The sequence below is a fragment of the Neoarius graeffei genome, chromosome 11 (genome assembly GCF_027579695.1).
Source record: "Neoarius graeffei isolate fNeoGra1 chromosome 11, fNeoGra1.pri, whole genome shotgun sequence".
Classification (NCBI taxonomy): Eukaryota; Metazoa; Chordata; class Actinopteri; order Siluriformes; family Ariidae; genus Neoarius; species Neoarius graeffei.
This window is the reverse complement of record NC_083579.1, coordinates 51312556-51325604: the sequence shown is the minus strand read 5'-3', so window position 1 is coordinate 51325604 and position 13049 is coordinate 51312556. Positions and strand designations below refer to the sequence as shown.

At 42.3% G+C, this 13049-nt stretch overlaps 1 protein-coding gene across 1 annotated transcript in view; it reads left to right on the top strand.

Moving 5' to 3' along the window:
* Window positions 1–13049, top strand: part of myo6b (myosin VIb) — a 72771-nt gene that overhangs the window by 14949 nt on the left and 44773 nt on the right. The window contains exons 9-10 of the mRNA XM_060934115.1: window positions 4211–4375; window positions 11864–11944. Of these exons, the coding sequence (XP_060790098.1) occupies window positions 4211–4375; window positions 11864–11944 (246 nt within the window). The remainder of the gene's footprint in view (window positions 1–4210; window positions 4376–11863; window positions 11945–13049) is intronic.

Below are 13049 nucleotides of genomic sequence, written 5' to 3'. Positions count from 1 at the left end.
TTTGCACCACACATGGCATGTCCCACGATGGCCAAAAAGTTCAATTTTTGTCTCAAACTCCTGTTTGGGGAGTCTGCTACATGCTGTTGGGCAAACTCCAAACGTTTTCTTCAGCAATGGCTTTTTTCTGGCCACTTTTCCATAAAGCCCCGCTCTGTGGAGTGTACAGCTGAAAGTGGTACGATGGACAGATACTCCCATCTCCACTGTGGATCTTTGCAGCTCCTTCAGTGTTATCTTTGGGGTCTTTGTTGTATCTCTGATTACTGCCCTCCTTGCCTGGTCTATGAGTTTTGGTGGGCGGCCTTCTCTTGTCAGGTTTGTAGTGGTGCCACGTTCTTTCCATTTTGCTATAATGGATTTAATGGTGCTCCCTGGGATATTCAAAGTTTGGGATTTTTTTTATGACCCAACCATGATCGATACTTCTCCACAATTTTGTCTCTGACCTGTTTGGAGTGCTCCTTGGTTCTCATGTTGCTTGCTTAGTAGTGTTGCAAAGTCAGGGTCCTTCCAGAACAGGTTGATTTATACAGACACGTGGATCTTAATCAACTAATTATATGACTTATGAAGTGAATTGGTTGGACCAGCTCTTATTTTGGGGTTTCATACGAAAGGGGGTGAATACCTATGCACACTCCAGATTTCTGTTTTCTCATCTCATCTCATTATCTCTAGCCGCTTTATCCTGTTCTACAGGGTCGCAGGCAAGCTGGAGCCTATCCCAGCTGACTACGGGCGAAAGGCGGGGTACACCCTGGACAAGTCGCCAGGTCATCACAGGGCTGACACATAGACATAGACAACCATTCACACTCACATTCACACCTACGGTCAATTTAGAGTCACCAGTTAACCTAACCTGCATGCCTTTGGACTGTGGGGGAAACTGGAGCACCCGGAGGAAACCCACGCGGACACGGGGAGAACATACAAACTCCACACAGAAAGGCCCTCGCCGGCCACAGGGCTCGAACCCGGACCTTCTTGCTGTGAGGCGACAGCGCTAACCACCGTGCCGCCCCAATTTCTGTTTTTTCATCTTAATTATTGTTTGTGTCACAATAAAAAAAACAAACAAAAAAAAAAACAATGTGTACCCTTAGAGTGGTAGGTATGTTGTGTAAATCAAATGGTGCTAACCCCTGAAAAATCCATTTTAATTCCAGCTTGTAATGCTACAAAACAGGACAAACACCAAGGGGGATGAATACTTTTGCAAGGCACTGTATGGCTTCTTAATTGTACAGATTGGAGATTAATGAGTTTAGTACTGTTTCTAACTAGGCTCATTTTCTTATGTTGTATACACTATATTGCCAAAAGTTTGTGGACCATCACACCCACATACACTTTTTGGACATCTCATGCCAGATTTCATCCTCCCTTTGCTGTTCTTCACTAGATTTTTAACATGGCTGTGGGGATTTGCCCAATCAACCACAAGAGCCTGAGGACAGGCATTTATGTTGGGGCAAAGAGGACTGGTGTGTAGTCTGTGTTCCAGTTCATCTCAAAAGTCTTCAGTGTTGTTGAGGTCAGGGCTCTGTGCAAGCCACTTGAGTTCTTCTACGCCAACCTTGGCAAACCATGTCTTCATGGACCGTGCTTTGTGCACAGAGGCATTGTCATGCTGGAACATGTTTTGACCCCTTAGTTTTAGGAAATTATAATGCTGTAGTATACAAAGACACCCTATACAATTGTGTTCTTTCTTGTACTTTGTGAAAACATGTTAAAGTTAATCAGACAGAATAGACTTTGGGGCAACAGTTTGGGGAAAGCCTACATATGTGTGTGATGGTCTGGTGTCCAAAAACGTTTGGCCATATAGTGTATACTCAGAGTCCACTTTTTTTATATATATTATATTTTAAGTATTTTAGTGTAATGTGCATTTGATCATATTACCAAATGTTAAAATGCGCAATATAAGTAATAAACATTATTATTATTATGTCCACTTTAGTAGGAACATCTGTACACATGCACATTCATGCAGTTATCTAAACAGCCAAACACCTGGCAGCAGCACAATGCATAAAATCATGCAGATACAGGTCAAGAGCTTCAGTTAATATTCACATCAAACATCTGAATGAAGAAAAATTGCGATCTCTGTGACTAACCGTAGCATGGTTGTTGGTACCAGGTGGGCTAGTTTGAGTATATCAGAAACTACTGATCTCCTGGGATTTTCTCACACAGCAAAAATGTGTAGAGTTGCACAGAATGGTGCAAAAAACATTGACTGAGCAACAGTTCTATAGGTGGAAACGTCTTGTTGATAAAAGAGGTCAGAGGAAAATGGCCAGATTGGTTCGAGCTGCCAGGAAAGATATAGTAACTCATATAGACCCTTTTCAGTCACATGACCTTCGTAAACGCGACCACCATTTTGGACATGTAGCAGGCTTCGGCTCGAATTGGTTTGAAGGCGACAAACGGAGAACATACAAGAAAAAGGAGCGAGATGCAGAAAACACCTTCGCTATCCAGCAACGTAGGGCATTTACAGGACGAGCAGAGGGAGAGGTATTTTCAAAAATTGAGGTTAGCAGGCTTAGAGAGCGACGTTTACCATCACACTGCCCTGGCGCTGTGTACAGTTTACCTTCTATGGTTTGTGCACTCACTATTTGCCATTACTTTCTCCAACCGTTGTTACAGATTACAGGGAACGGCCTGGATTTAAGAGACAAATACATGTTCCTCTTGTTTTGAACACTTATTTGTAGGCAGTGCTTAATTTGTAAAGTGGGAGGTCCCGGAGCGCAGAGGATGAGCGGCTCCGGTGCGGAAAAAAAGAGGGGGGGAGGGGGGCGCGGCGCTGCGCTTCTGGGCATGTTTTGTAATAACACTGCAAATTAAGTTCATCTGCAGATATTTTGTGGATGTCGTTTCATGAGAGAAATCACCAACAAGACAGATATCAAAATCAGACATTAACACTAAATAAACTTGCATTTTTTAATTTAATTATTTGTTTTTTTTTTTTGTTACATAGTCAAAAGAGGTGTCGGATCACCGGATCCAGTGTAAATAGCTGCCGGAGCCAATGCCCGAGGTTCCGGAGCGTGCTCCGGCTTGCTCCCCCTCAAATTAAGCGCTGTTTGTAGGACACTGCCTCTGATCTGTCCTACAGTCTACCAACAGCAAAGGAACACAACGCTAGCTAATGTCGTTAGCTAATAGCTACTACAGAAGAACAAAGAGGTTACAGTGGGTTATTTTAGCCTATTTGGTTACACACTCGCCGCCACAGAATGTTAACAGCAATGTAATGCCTTTTCTGGCTAATTTTATTCGTCTTACCTCCAACAAAGTGGTCACTGCACAAGCGCGGGTATGCCGAGGGCTGCCATTCTTTCCTGTTTATGGCCGCTATCCATCTTCTCTGTCGGGATCCGATAAAATGATAAACCTTGCCTTGGTTGTTGATGGTTACTACATCCAGGTGCACAACAACATAGTGGCATGATGGAAGTCTTGCTGAAAATAAACACTTTCTTTGCCGCCGTTCCTCAATGCTGGCTGTGGTAAACTACTGGCAGTACATGTCCAAAATGGCGGCCGCGTTTGTCGTGACGTCACGTGAAAAGGGTCCATAATCACGCTTTACAACCATGGTGAGCAGAAAAGCGTCTCAGCATGGACAGAACATCAAACCTTGAAGTAGATGAGCAGCAGAAGACCACATTGGTTTCCACTCCTCCTGTCAGCCAAGGACAGGAATCTGAGGCTACAGCTGGCACAGGCTCACTAAAACTGTACTGCTGAAGATTAGAAAACAAATCACCTGGTCTTTTCCAGTGGCTCATCAGCAAAGTTTTTCATGAACAGAGCCTCTGCTCACAGAATGTTGTTGTTTTTTCATACCATTCTGTGTAAACTGTAGTGGTTGTTGTGTGTGACAATTCCAGGAGATCAGCAGCTTCTGAAATACTCAAACCGGCTCATCTGGCACTCACAACCATGTCATGGTTAAAGTCACTGAGATCACATTTTTTCCCCATAATGATGTTTGATGTGAACATTAATTGAAGCTCTTGATCTGTATGTGATTTTATGCAGTGTGCTGCTACACATGAAGGGGTGATTAGATAACTGCATGAATTTGCAGGTGACCAGGTATTCCTAAAAAAAAAAAGTGCACAGTGAGTGCATATCCTTATTTTGAATATTATTTTTGTTGTTTGACATGCAGAATGCAGTCGTAGGTGGATTTGTCTCACACTATCTGTTAGAGAAGTCTCGCATCTGCATGCAGAGTTTAGATGAGCGCAATTATCACATATTCTACCGGCTCTGCGCTGGTGCCTCTGAAGACCTCAGGAATATGCTGCACTTAAATTCACCTGACAATTTCCGGGTAAGTCTCTCTCTCTTATAAACACAAAAGAGCTTTCTCTTAATTTGTCAAATGAAACACAATTTAAAATGAAGGCTGAATCAAAAGTCTAAGGAAAAGTTTTATCGACAGCTGGACATGCATGTTTATATTCCCCATTCGTCCAAGATAATTGGACCAGTTTGAGATGTGTGAATTATTGTTTCTCTCTAAATGCCTCTGACATGCAGTTTTATACAGTTTACAAAATGTGCCATAGCACAGCTTTATGTAGATGTAGTTTGTGAAAATAGGGTTTGGTTTCAGTTATGTGGGGTGTTTTTTTTTTTTTTTAATATAAAGATTTCAGTTTCATATACAGTTACAGTCAGAAGTTTACAGGCATTCATCAAGGACATGAATGTTATGGCAATATTGTGTTTTCAGTGACTTCTTCAGCTGTTCATTTTCTGGGGAAGAATGATTGTACATCTTTAAATGGGGGGAAAAAAGAATTTGGTGCACAAGCATTAATTTATTGAGGGTTTTCTGAGATCAAAACATGGTCAAACGTATACATACAGGGTTTTATATATATATATATATATATATATATATATATATATATATATATATATATATATATATATATATATTTATTACAACCCCAATTCCAAAAAAGTTGGGACACTGTGCAAACTATAAATAAAAACATAGTATGAAAATTTGCAAATTGTGGAAACCCTATATTTCATTGAAAATAGTACAAATATAACCTATCAAATGTTGAAACTGAAAAATATTTATTGTTTTTTGAAAAATATATGCTCATTTTGAATTTGATGTCAGCAACATGTTTCAGAAAAGTTGGGACAGGGGTAACAAACGACTGAACAAGTTGTGTAATATGAAAAAAACCAAACAACCACCTAATTTGGTTAATTGGCAACAGGTCAGTAACATGATTGGGTATAAAAAGAGCATCCCAGAGAGGCGAAGTCTCTCAGAAGTAAAGATGGGGAGGGGTTCACCGCTCTGTGAAAGACTGCGTGGGCAAACAGTGCAACAATTTAAGAATAACGTTCCTCAGTGTAAAATTGCAAAGGATTTGGGGATCACATCATCTATGGTGGGCGGCACGGTGGTGTAGTGGTTAGCGCTGTCGCCTCACAGCAAGAAGATCCTGGGTTCGAGCCCCGGGGCCGGCGAGGGCCTTTCTGTGCGGAGTTTGCATGTTCTCCCCGTGTCCGCGTGGGTTTCCTCCGGGTGCTCCGGTTTCCCCCACAGTCCAAAGACATGCAGGTTAGGTTAACTGGTGACTCTAAATTGACCGTAGGTGTGAATGTGAGTGTGAATGGTTGTCTGTGTCTATGTGTCAGCCCTGTGATGACCTGGCGACTTGTCCAGGGTGTACCCGCCTTTCGCCCGTAGTCAGCTGGGATAGGCTCCAGCTTGCCTGCGACCCTGTAGAAGGATAAAGCGGCTAGAGATAATGAGATGAGATGAGATCATCTATGGTACATAATATCGTTAAAAGATTCAGAGAATCTGGAGAAATCTCCTCTGTATGCAAGAGACAAGGCTGAAAACTGGCATTGGATGTCTGTGATCTTCCGGGCCTCAGGTGACACTGCATTAAAAGCAGACACGTGTCTGTAGTGGAAATCACTGTATGGGCTCAGGAATGCTTCAGAAACCCATCATCTGTGAATACAGTTCATTACTGCATCCACAAATGCAAGTTAAAACCAAATATAAACAATACCCAGAAACACCGCCACCTTCTCTGGGCCCATGCTCTTTTACGATGGACTGAGGTGAAATGGAAAATTGTCCCGAGGTTTGACGAATCAAAAGTAGAAATTCTTTTTAGAAATCATGGACACCACGTCCTCCAGGCTAAAGAGGAGAGGGACCATCCGGCTTGTTATCAGTGCGCAGTTCAAAAGCCAGCACCTGTGATGGTATGAGGGTGCATTAGTGCACATGACATGGGTAGCTTGTACATCTGGGAAGACAGAATTAATGCTGAATGATCTATACATGTTTCAGAGCAATATGCTGCCATCCAGGCAAAATCTTTTTCAGGGAAGGCCTTCCTTCTTTCAGCAAGACAATGCTGAACCGCTTTCTGCACATATTAAAACTGCATGGCTCCGTAGTAAAAGAGTCCAGGTGCTAAACTGGCCTGCCTGCAGTCCAGACCTGTCTTCTATTTAAAACATTTGGTGCATTATGAAGCGCAAAATACGACATAGGAGACCCCAAACTGTTGGGCAACTGAAATTGTATATCAGGCAAGAATGGGACAACATTTCTCTTTCAAAACTGCAGCAATTGGTCTCCTCAGTTCCCAAATGTTTACAGAGTGTTGTTAAAAGTAGAGGTGATGCAACACAGTGGTAAACCTGCCTCCGTCCCAACTTTTCTGAAATGTGTTGCTGACATCAAATTCAAAATGAGCATATATTTTTCAAAAAACAATAAAATTGGTCAGTTTCAACATTTGATATATTGCCTTTGTACTATTTTCAATGAAATATAAGGTTTCCATGATTTGCAAATTATCGCATTGCGTTTTTATTTACAGTTTACAAAGCGTCCCAACTTTTTTGGAACTGGGGTTGTATGTATATAAAACCCTGTATGTATTACACGGATTATTAATTCAGTGGTGCTGAAAGTTCTAAGATGTCTTTTAATATGCCAAGCCCAAGGACTCTTAACTTCCTGTTAGTGATCATGATTGATTACAGCTGGTAGCTTCTCTGGGTCAACATAAAGAGTTTGACAGCACTCATTGGATTGACCAACACACAGTACAATGGGAAAGTCCAAGGAGCTCAGTGCAGATCTGAAAAAGAGAATCATAGATCCTTGGCTCTTCTAACCATTTATCCATTATGCTAATCCCTGCATATAAGCCCCTGCTGATCAGAGGAAAACCTACAGTGAGGCAGGTGAGGGTATGGTCTGAGGGGGCTATGGAGGCACTACGGGACTGTTTTGAGCACACTGACTGGGACATGTTCAAGGCAGCTGCCCCTTATAATGATCATACCAACATAGATGAGTATGCCATGTCTGTGTCGGCCTACATCAACAAATGCATGGAGGATGTCAGTGACATAAAGAGCATCACCACCCGGGCCAACCAAAAATCCTGGATGACTTACGAAGTACGCAAAATGCTACAGGCATGGAACTCAGCCTTCAAGTCTGGTGACGAGAAGGCACTGAGAACAGCGAGAGCCAACTTGCACCATGCCATCAGACTAGCAAAGCGCGCTCACAGTCGTCAAATTCTTTTTCCACGACACCGCTAACACCAGGGATATATGGCAAGGCATACGGGCTATCTCAAACTACAGGGTGGCCCCTCCCGAGTGTGATGATGATGCAGACTTCCTCAATGAACTCTATAACTTCTTTGGGAGGTTTGAGGCACTAAATAGCACTCCTCTGGTGAAAGCTGTTCCCCATCAGGATGAAGAGGCACTCTGTCTTGATACAGTTGAGGTGCGGAGGACTCTGAGGAGAGTCAACACACAGAAGGCCCCGGGCCCTGATAATATTCTTGGTCGGGTGCTCGGGGAATGTACAGACCAGCTGGCTTATGTTCTAATGGACATTTTCAACACCTCACTGGATCAAGCCAAAGTCCCATCCTGTTTCAAGACTGCCACCATCATCCCAGTGCCAAACAAACCTCAAATCACATCACTCAACGACTACCGGCCTGTCGCACTCACTCCCATTATGATGAAGTGCCTTGAGAGGCTAGTACAGGAGCACATCACCTCCGGTCTCCCTCCCACGTTCAACCCCTTCCAGTTTGCCTACCAGCCAAACCGCTCCACTGAGGACGCCATCTCTTCCGCTGTTCACCTGAGTCTTGCACACCTGGAGGAGAACACCACGCATGCGAATGCTGTTCCTGGATTTCAGTTCAGCATCTAATACCATCATTCCACAGCATCTGGTGAACAAACTGGGTCCCCTGGGCTTCAGTACCCCCCTGTGCAACTGGCTGCTAGACTTCCTCCCTGAAAGACCACAGTCAGTGCAGGTCGGACAGAACACCTCCAGTGTCATCACCCTCAGCACAGGCTCCGCTCAGGGCTGTGTCCTGAGCCCTCTGCTGTTCACTCTGATGACACACAACTGCGTCCCCAGGGCTGCCAGCAACCACATTGTGAAGTTTGCGGATGACACAACAGTGGTGGGCCTCATCAGGGACAACAACGACCTGGCCTACAGACAGGAGGTGGAGCAGCTGGTGGGCTGGTGCAGAGAAAACAACCTGATCTTGAACGTGGACAAAACCAAAAACAAAACCAAAGAGATCATTGTCGGCTTTAGGAAGAACCAGCCCAGCCACGCGCCACTTCTCATCAACAACACAGCTGTGGAGGTGGTCAGTAGCACCAAGTTCCTGGGGGTGCATATCACAGACAACTTCACCTGGTCTGTGAACACCGCGTCACTGGTCAAGAAGGCACAGCAGCGTCTGCACTTCCTGCGTAGGATGAGGAGAGCCCACCTGCCCATCCTCACTACATTCTACAGAAGCACCATAGAGAGTGTTCTGACCAGCTGGATCTCTCTGTGGTTTGGAGGCTGCTGTGCCTCTGACTGGAAGACTGTGAGCAGAGTGGTGAGGACAGTGGAGAAAATCATTGGGACTTCTCTTCCTTCCATTCAGGACGTCGCACCTAAGCACTGCATGTCCCGAGCCAGAAACATCAGTGACCCCTCACACCCTCACTATGGACTGTTCTCCCTCCTGGCCTCTGGAAAGAGGTTCTGCAGTATTTGGTGCAGGACCACCAGGTTCTGTAACAACTTTTTTCCCCCAGGTCACCATACTGCTGAACTCCAAACCCAATCTCCTAAATCAAACTGAACTCTAAACTTCTACAACCCCGATTCCAAAAAAGTTGGGACAAAGTACAAATTCTAAATAAAAATGGAATGCAATGATGTGGAAGTTTCAAAATTCCATATTTTATTCAGAATAGAACATAGATGACATATCAAATGTTTAAACTGAGAAAATGTATCATTTAAAGAGAAATTAGGTGATTTTAAATTTCATGACAACAATACATCTCAAAAAAGTTGGGACAAGGCCATGTTTACCACTGTGAGACATCCCCTTTTCTCTTTACAACAGTCTGTAAACGTCTGGGGACTGAGGAGACAAGTTGCTGAAGTTTAGGGATAGGAATGTTAACCCATTCTTGTCTAATGTAGGATTCTAGTTGCTCAACTGTCTTAGGTCTTTTTTTATCGTATCTTCCGTTCTATGATGCGCCAAATGTTTTCTATGGGTGAAAGATCTGGACTGCAGGCTGGCCAGTTCAGTACCCGGACCCTTCTTCTACGCAGCCATGATGCTGTAATTGATGCAGTATGTGGTTTGGCATTGTCATGTTGGAAAATGCAAGGTCTTCCCTGAAAGAGACGTCGTCTGGATGGGAGCATATGTTGCTCTAGAACCTGGATATACCTTTCAGCACTGATGGTGTCTTTCCAGATGTGTAAGCTGCCCATGCCACACGCACTAATGCAACCCCATACCATCAGAGATGCAGGCTTCTGAACTGAGCGCTGATAACAACTCGGGTCTCTCCTTCTCCTCTTTAGTCTGAATGACACGGCGTCCCTGATTTCCATAAAGAACTTCAAATTTTGATTCGTCTGACCACAGAACAGTTTTCCACTTTGCCACAGTCCATTTTAAATGAGCCTTGGCCCAGAGAAGACGCCTGCGCTTCTGGATCATGTTTAGATACGGCTTCTTATTTGAACTATAGAGTTTTAGCTGGCAACGGCGGATGGCATGGTGAATTGTGTTCACAGATAACGTTCTCTGGAAATATTCCTGAGCCTATTTTGTGATTTCCAATACAGAAGCATGCCTGTATGTGATGCAGTGCTGTCTAAGGGCCCGAAGATCACGGGTACCCGGTATGGTTTTCCGGCCTTGACCCTTACGCACAGAGATTCTTCCAGATTCTCTGAATCTTTTGATGATATTATGCACTGTAGATGATGATATGCTCAAACTCTTTGCAATTTTACACTGTCGAACTCCTTTCTAATATTGCTCCACTATTTGTCAGCGCAGAATTAGGGGGATTGGCGATCCTCTTCCCATCTTTACTTCTGAGAGCTGCTGCCACTCCAAAATGCTCTTTTTATACCCAGTCATGTTAATGACCTATTGCCAGTTGACCTAATGAGTTGCAATTTGGTCCTCCAGCTGTTCCTTTTTTGTACCTTTAACTTTTCCAGCCTCTTATTGCCCCTGTCCCAACTTTTTTGAGATGTGTTGCTGTCATGAAATTTCAAATGAGCCAATATTTGGCATGAAATTTCAAAATGTCTCACTTTCGACATTTGATATGTTGTCTATGTTCTATTGTGAATACAATATCAGTTTTTGAGATTTGTAAATTATTGCATTCCGTTTTTATTTACAATTTGTACTTTGTCCCAACTTTTTTGGAATCGGGGTTGTATTTATACTTGGACAATTCTTAATTCCACAGGTTACTTTATACTATTGCACTTTATAATATTTTTGCTGCTGCATATTTTAATATATTTTTATATTTAATTCTGTGCTGAGCCAAATTACAAAGAAATTTTGTTCTGTGCACACTTGTTGCATACTGAATGACAGTAAAGTTTGTTTATGTCTAGTTATATAACTCAGGAATGTCTCTTGGAGCCATTTCTAAACTGCAGGTTCCAAGATCATCAGTTCAAACATTTATATGTAATACTTATTGGGAAGGGTAGCCGCTTTGCCATGGCCTGGTAGAAGACCCAAACTCTCACTCTAAGCTGAGAGGAAATTGGTTTGCAATCATCAGGAACAGCCAAGGCACAGGCCTGCCATGAACTGGAAGCTCCTGGAACATCAGTGTTTACATTACCAGGGACTGAGAGGCTGCCTTCTAAGAAAGCCCATGCTCCAAAGTCGATAACTTCAAGCTCGACTAAAGTTTGAAGTTGGCTACATGAACAATGAAAAAGCCTTCTGGGGGAAAATTTTATGGTTGGATGAGATGTAAATTGAGTTGTTTGGCCATAATGACCAGAGAATTTTTTTCCCCTTTCTCTTAAAGATGTACAATTCAGTTCAATTCAAAATACTTTATTCATCCCCAAAGGGGCAATTCAATTATTCTTTCCCAGAAAAAAAGTTAAGAGAAATCTTTGAAAGTCCAATATTGGCACGATATTAAAGTCCATGATGAGTAAACTTTTGACCACAACTGCTTGCTCATTCATTCATTCATTCATTCATTCATTCATTCATTCATTCATTTATGTTTCACATCCAGCTGTCTCCAAAAGCTCAGGTGTAAGTGATGCCACTAGATGGCATATTTGCCTGTTTTTTTCAGCACATTGGTCTCATACTCAGCATCACAACTAGCATGAAACTCATCACATTACAGGCCATGCAGTGCAAAGTTTGAAAATCTTACCAATAAAATCATTGTTTTTATTCAGTATTTGAGTCGTGGCTGCACAAGATACTTTGCAAACAAAGACTCAGATAAGCAGATCATGCAGAACCGGAAGAGTCCTGAGGTATGTCACAAGTCTACAGTGCTTTACTGTTTCAGCAAGCTGTAATTTGATCCTGTGTTTCTGTGCATGAACCCTGATGGATTATCTACAAATGTACATTTTATTATCAGTCTATTAATTGATAACGAGGTGCTAAATTACATCATTAGTGGTCGTGTGGTTAAATTAGGGTACGTTAGTGTAGGAGAACTTGACACTTCAGTCTGCAAGTGTTAGTGTTTTGTTCCTCTGATAAAGGATGTGTCATTACTGTACAGTGATTGTTCACAACAAAGAGAAATACATTTTGTGGGACATGTATGTTATCTTGCTTTTAATTATTTGTGTTTTAATCCTGGGTTTTGATTAGCTATTAAATCCCAGCACTGGCATAATGGCTGTAGATGAACCCCCTGGAGGGAATTTTGCTACAAAGCACTTAATGTTTATCGTTGTCACGAACCATTAAATAAAGGTAATTTTGTCGATTATGAAAAATTAATTAAAAATAGTCTCTTTTTAGGAAATTCGTCATGCAAACACTTTTTGCAGCACTTAGAATCTACTTTTTATAATTATTCACTGGATATCTTGCTTATGCCCATGAAATAACTGAATCGTGGTAATCTGCATAATCCTAAAGACATTACATTGCTCAGCTGTGTTGCCTTGACTTGCTACTACTAGACTTTCAAAATTATTCTGGCACAATCGGAGACCCTCTTTTACTGTATCTGTATGCTTATTAGAAATTAGAAACTGTTCATAATATATAATTGTATTATGTATTCTTCCACTTTGATTATAACAGAACATTACTGTCTTTTTGTTCTCATTCAAATCCAGGACAAAAAGGTGATCTTTTGTTTCTAGGTCTAGTGCTGAGTACATTGCTGTGCTGTTTCTTTACAAGGTTGAGTTTGCTGTGATGAAGATGCATGCTTATGGATTTACATTGATGGGTCAGGTTTTATGAAATGTAGCATCTCTTGCATGCTGGATCACATTCTTCAAGGGCCACTATACTGCAAGATTGAGTACTTTGTACTATACTTGAATTGGCACCAGAAATACTCTCTATGAATTGAATCCTGTGTTAGAGCAAGGATAACACCAAACTATGCAG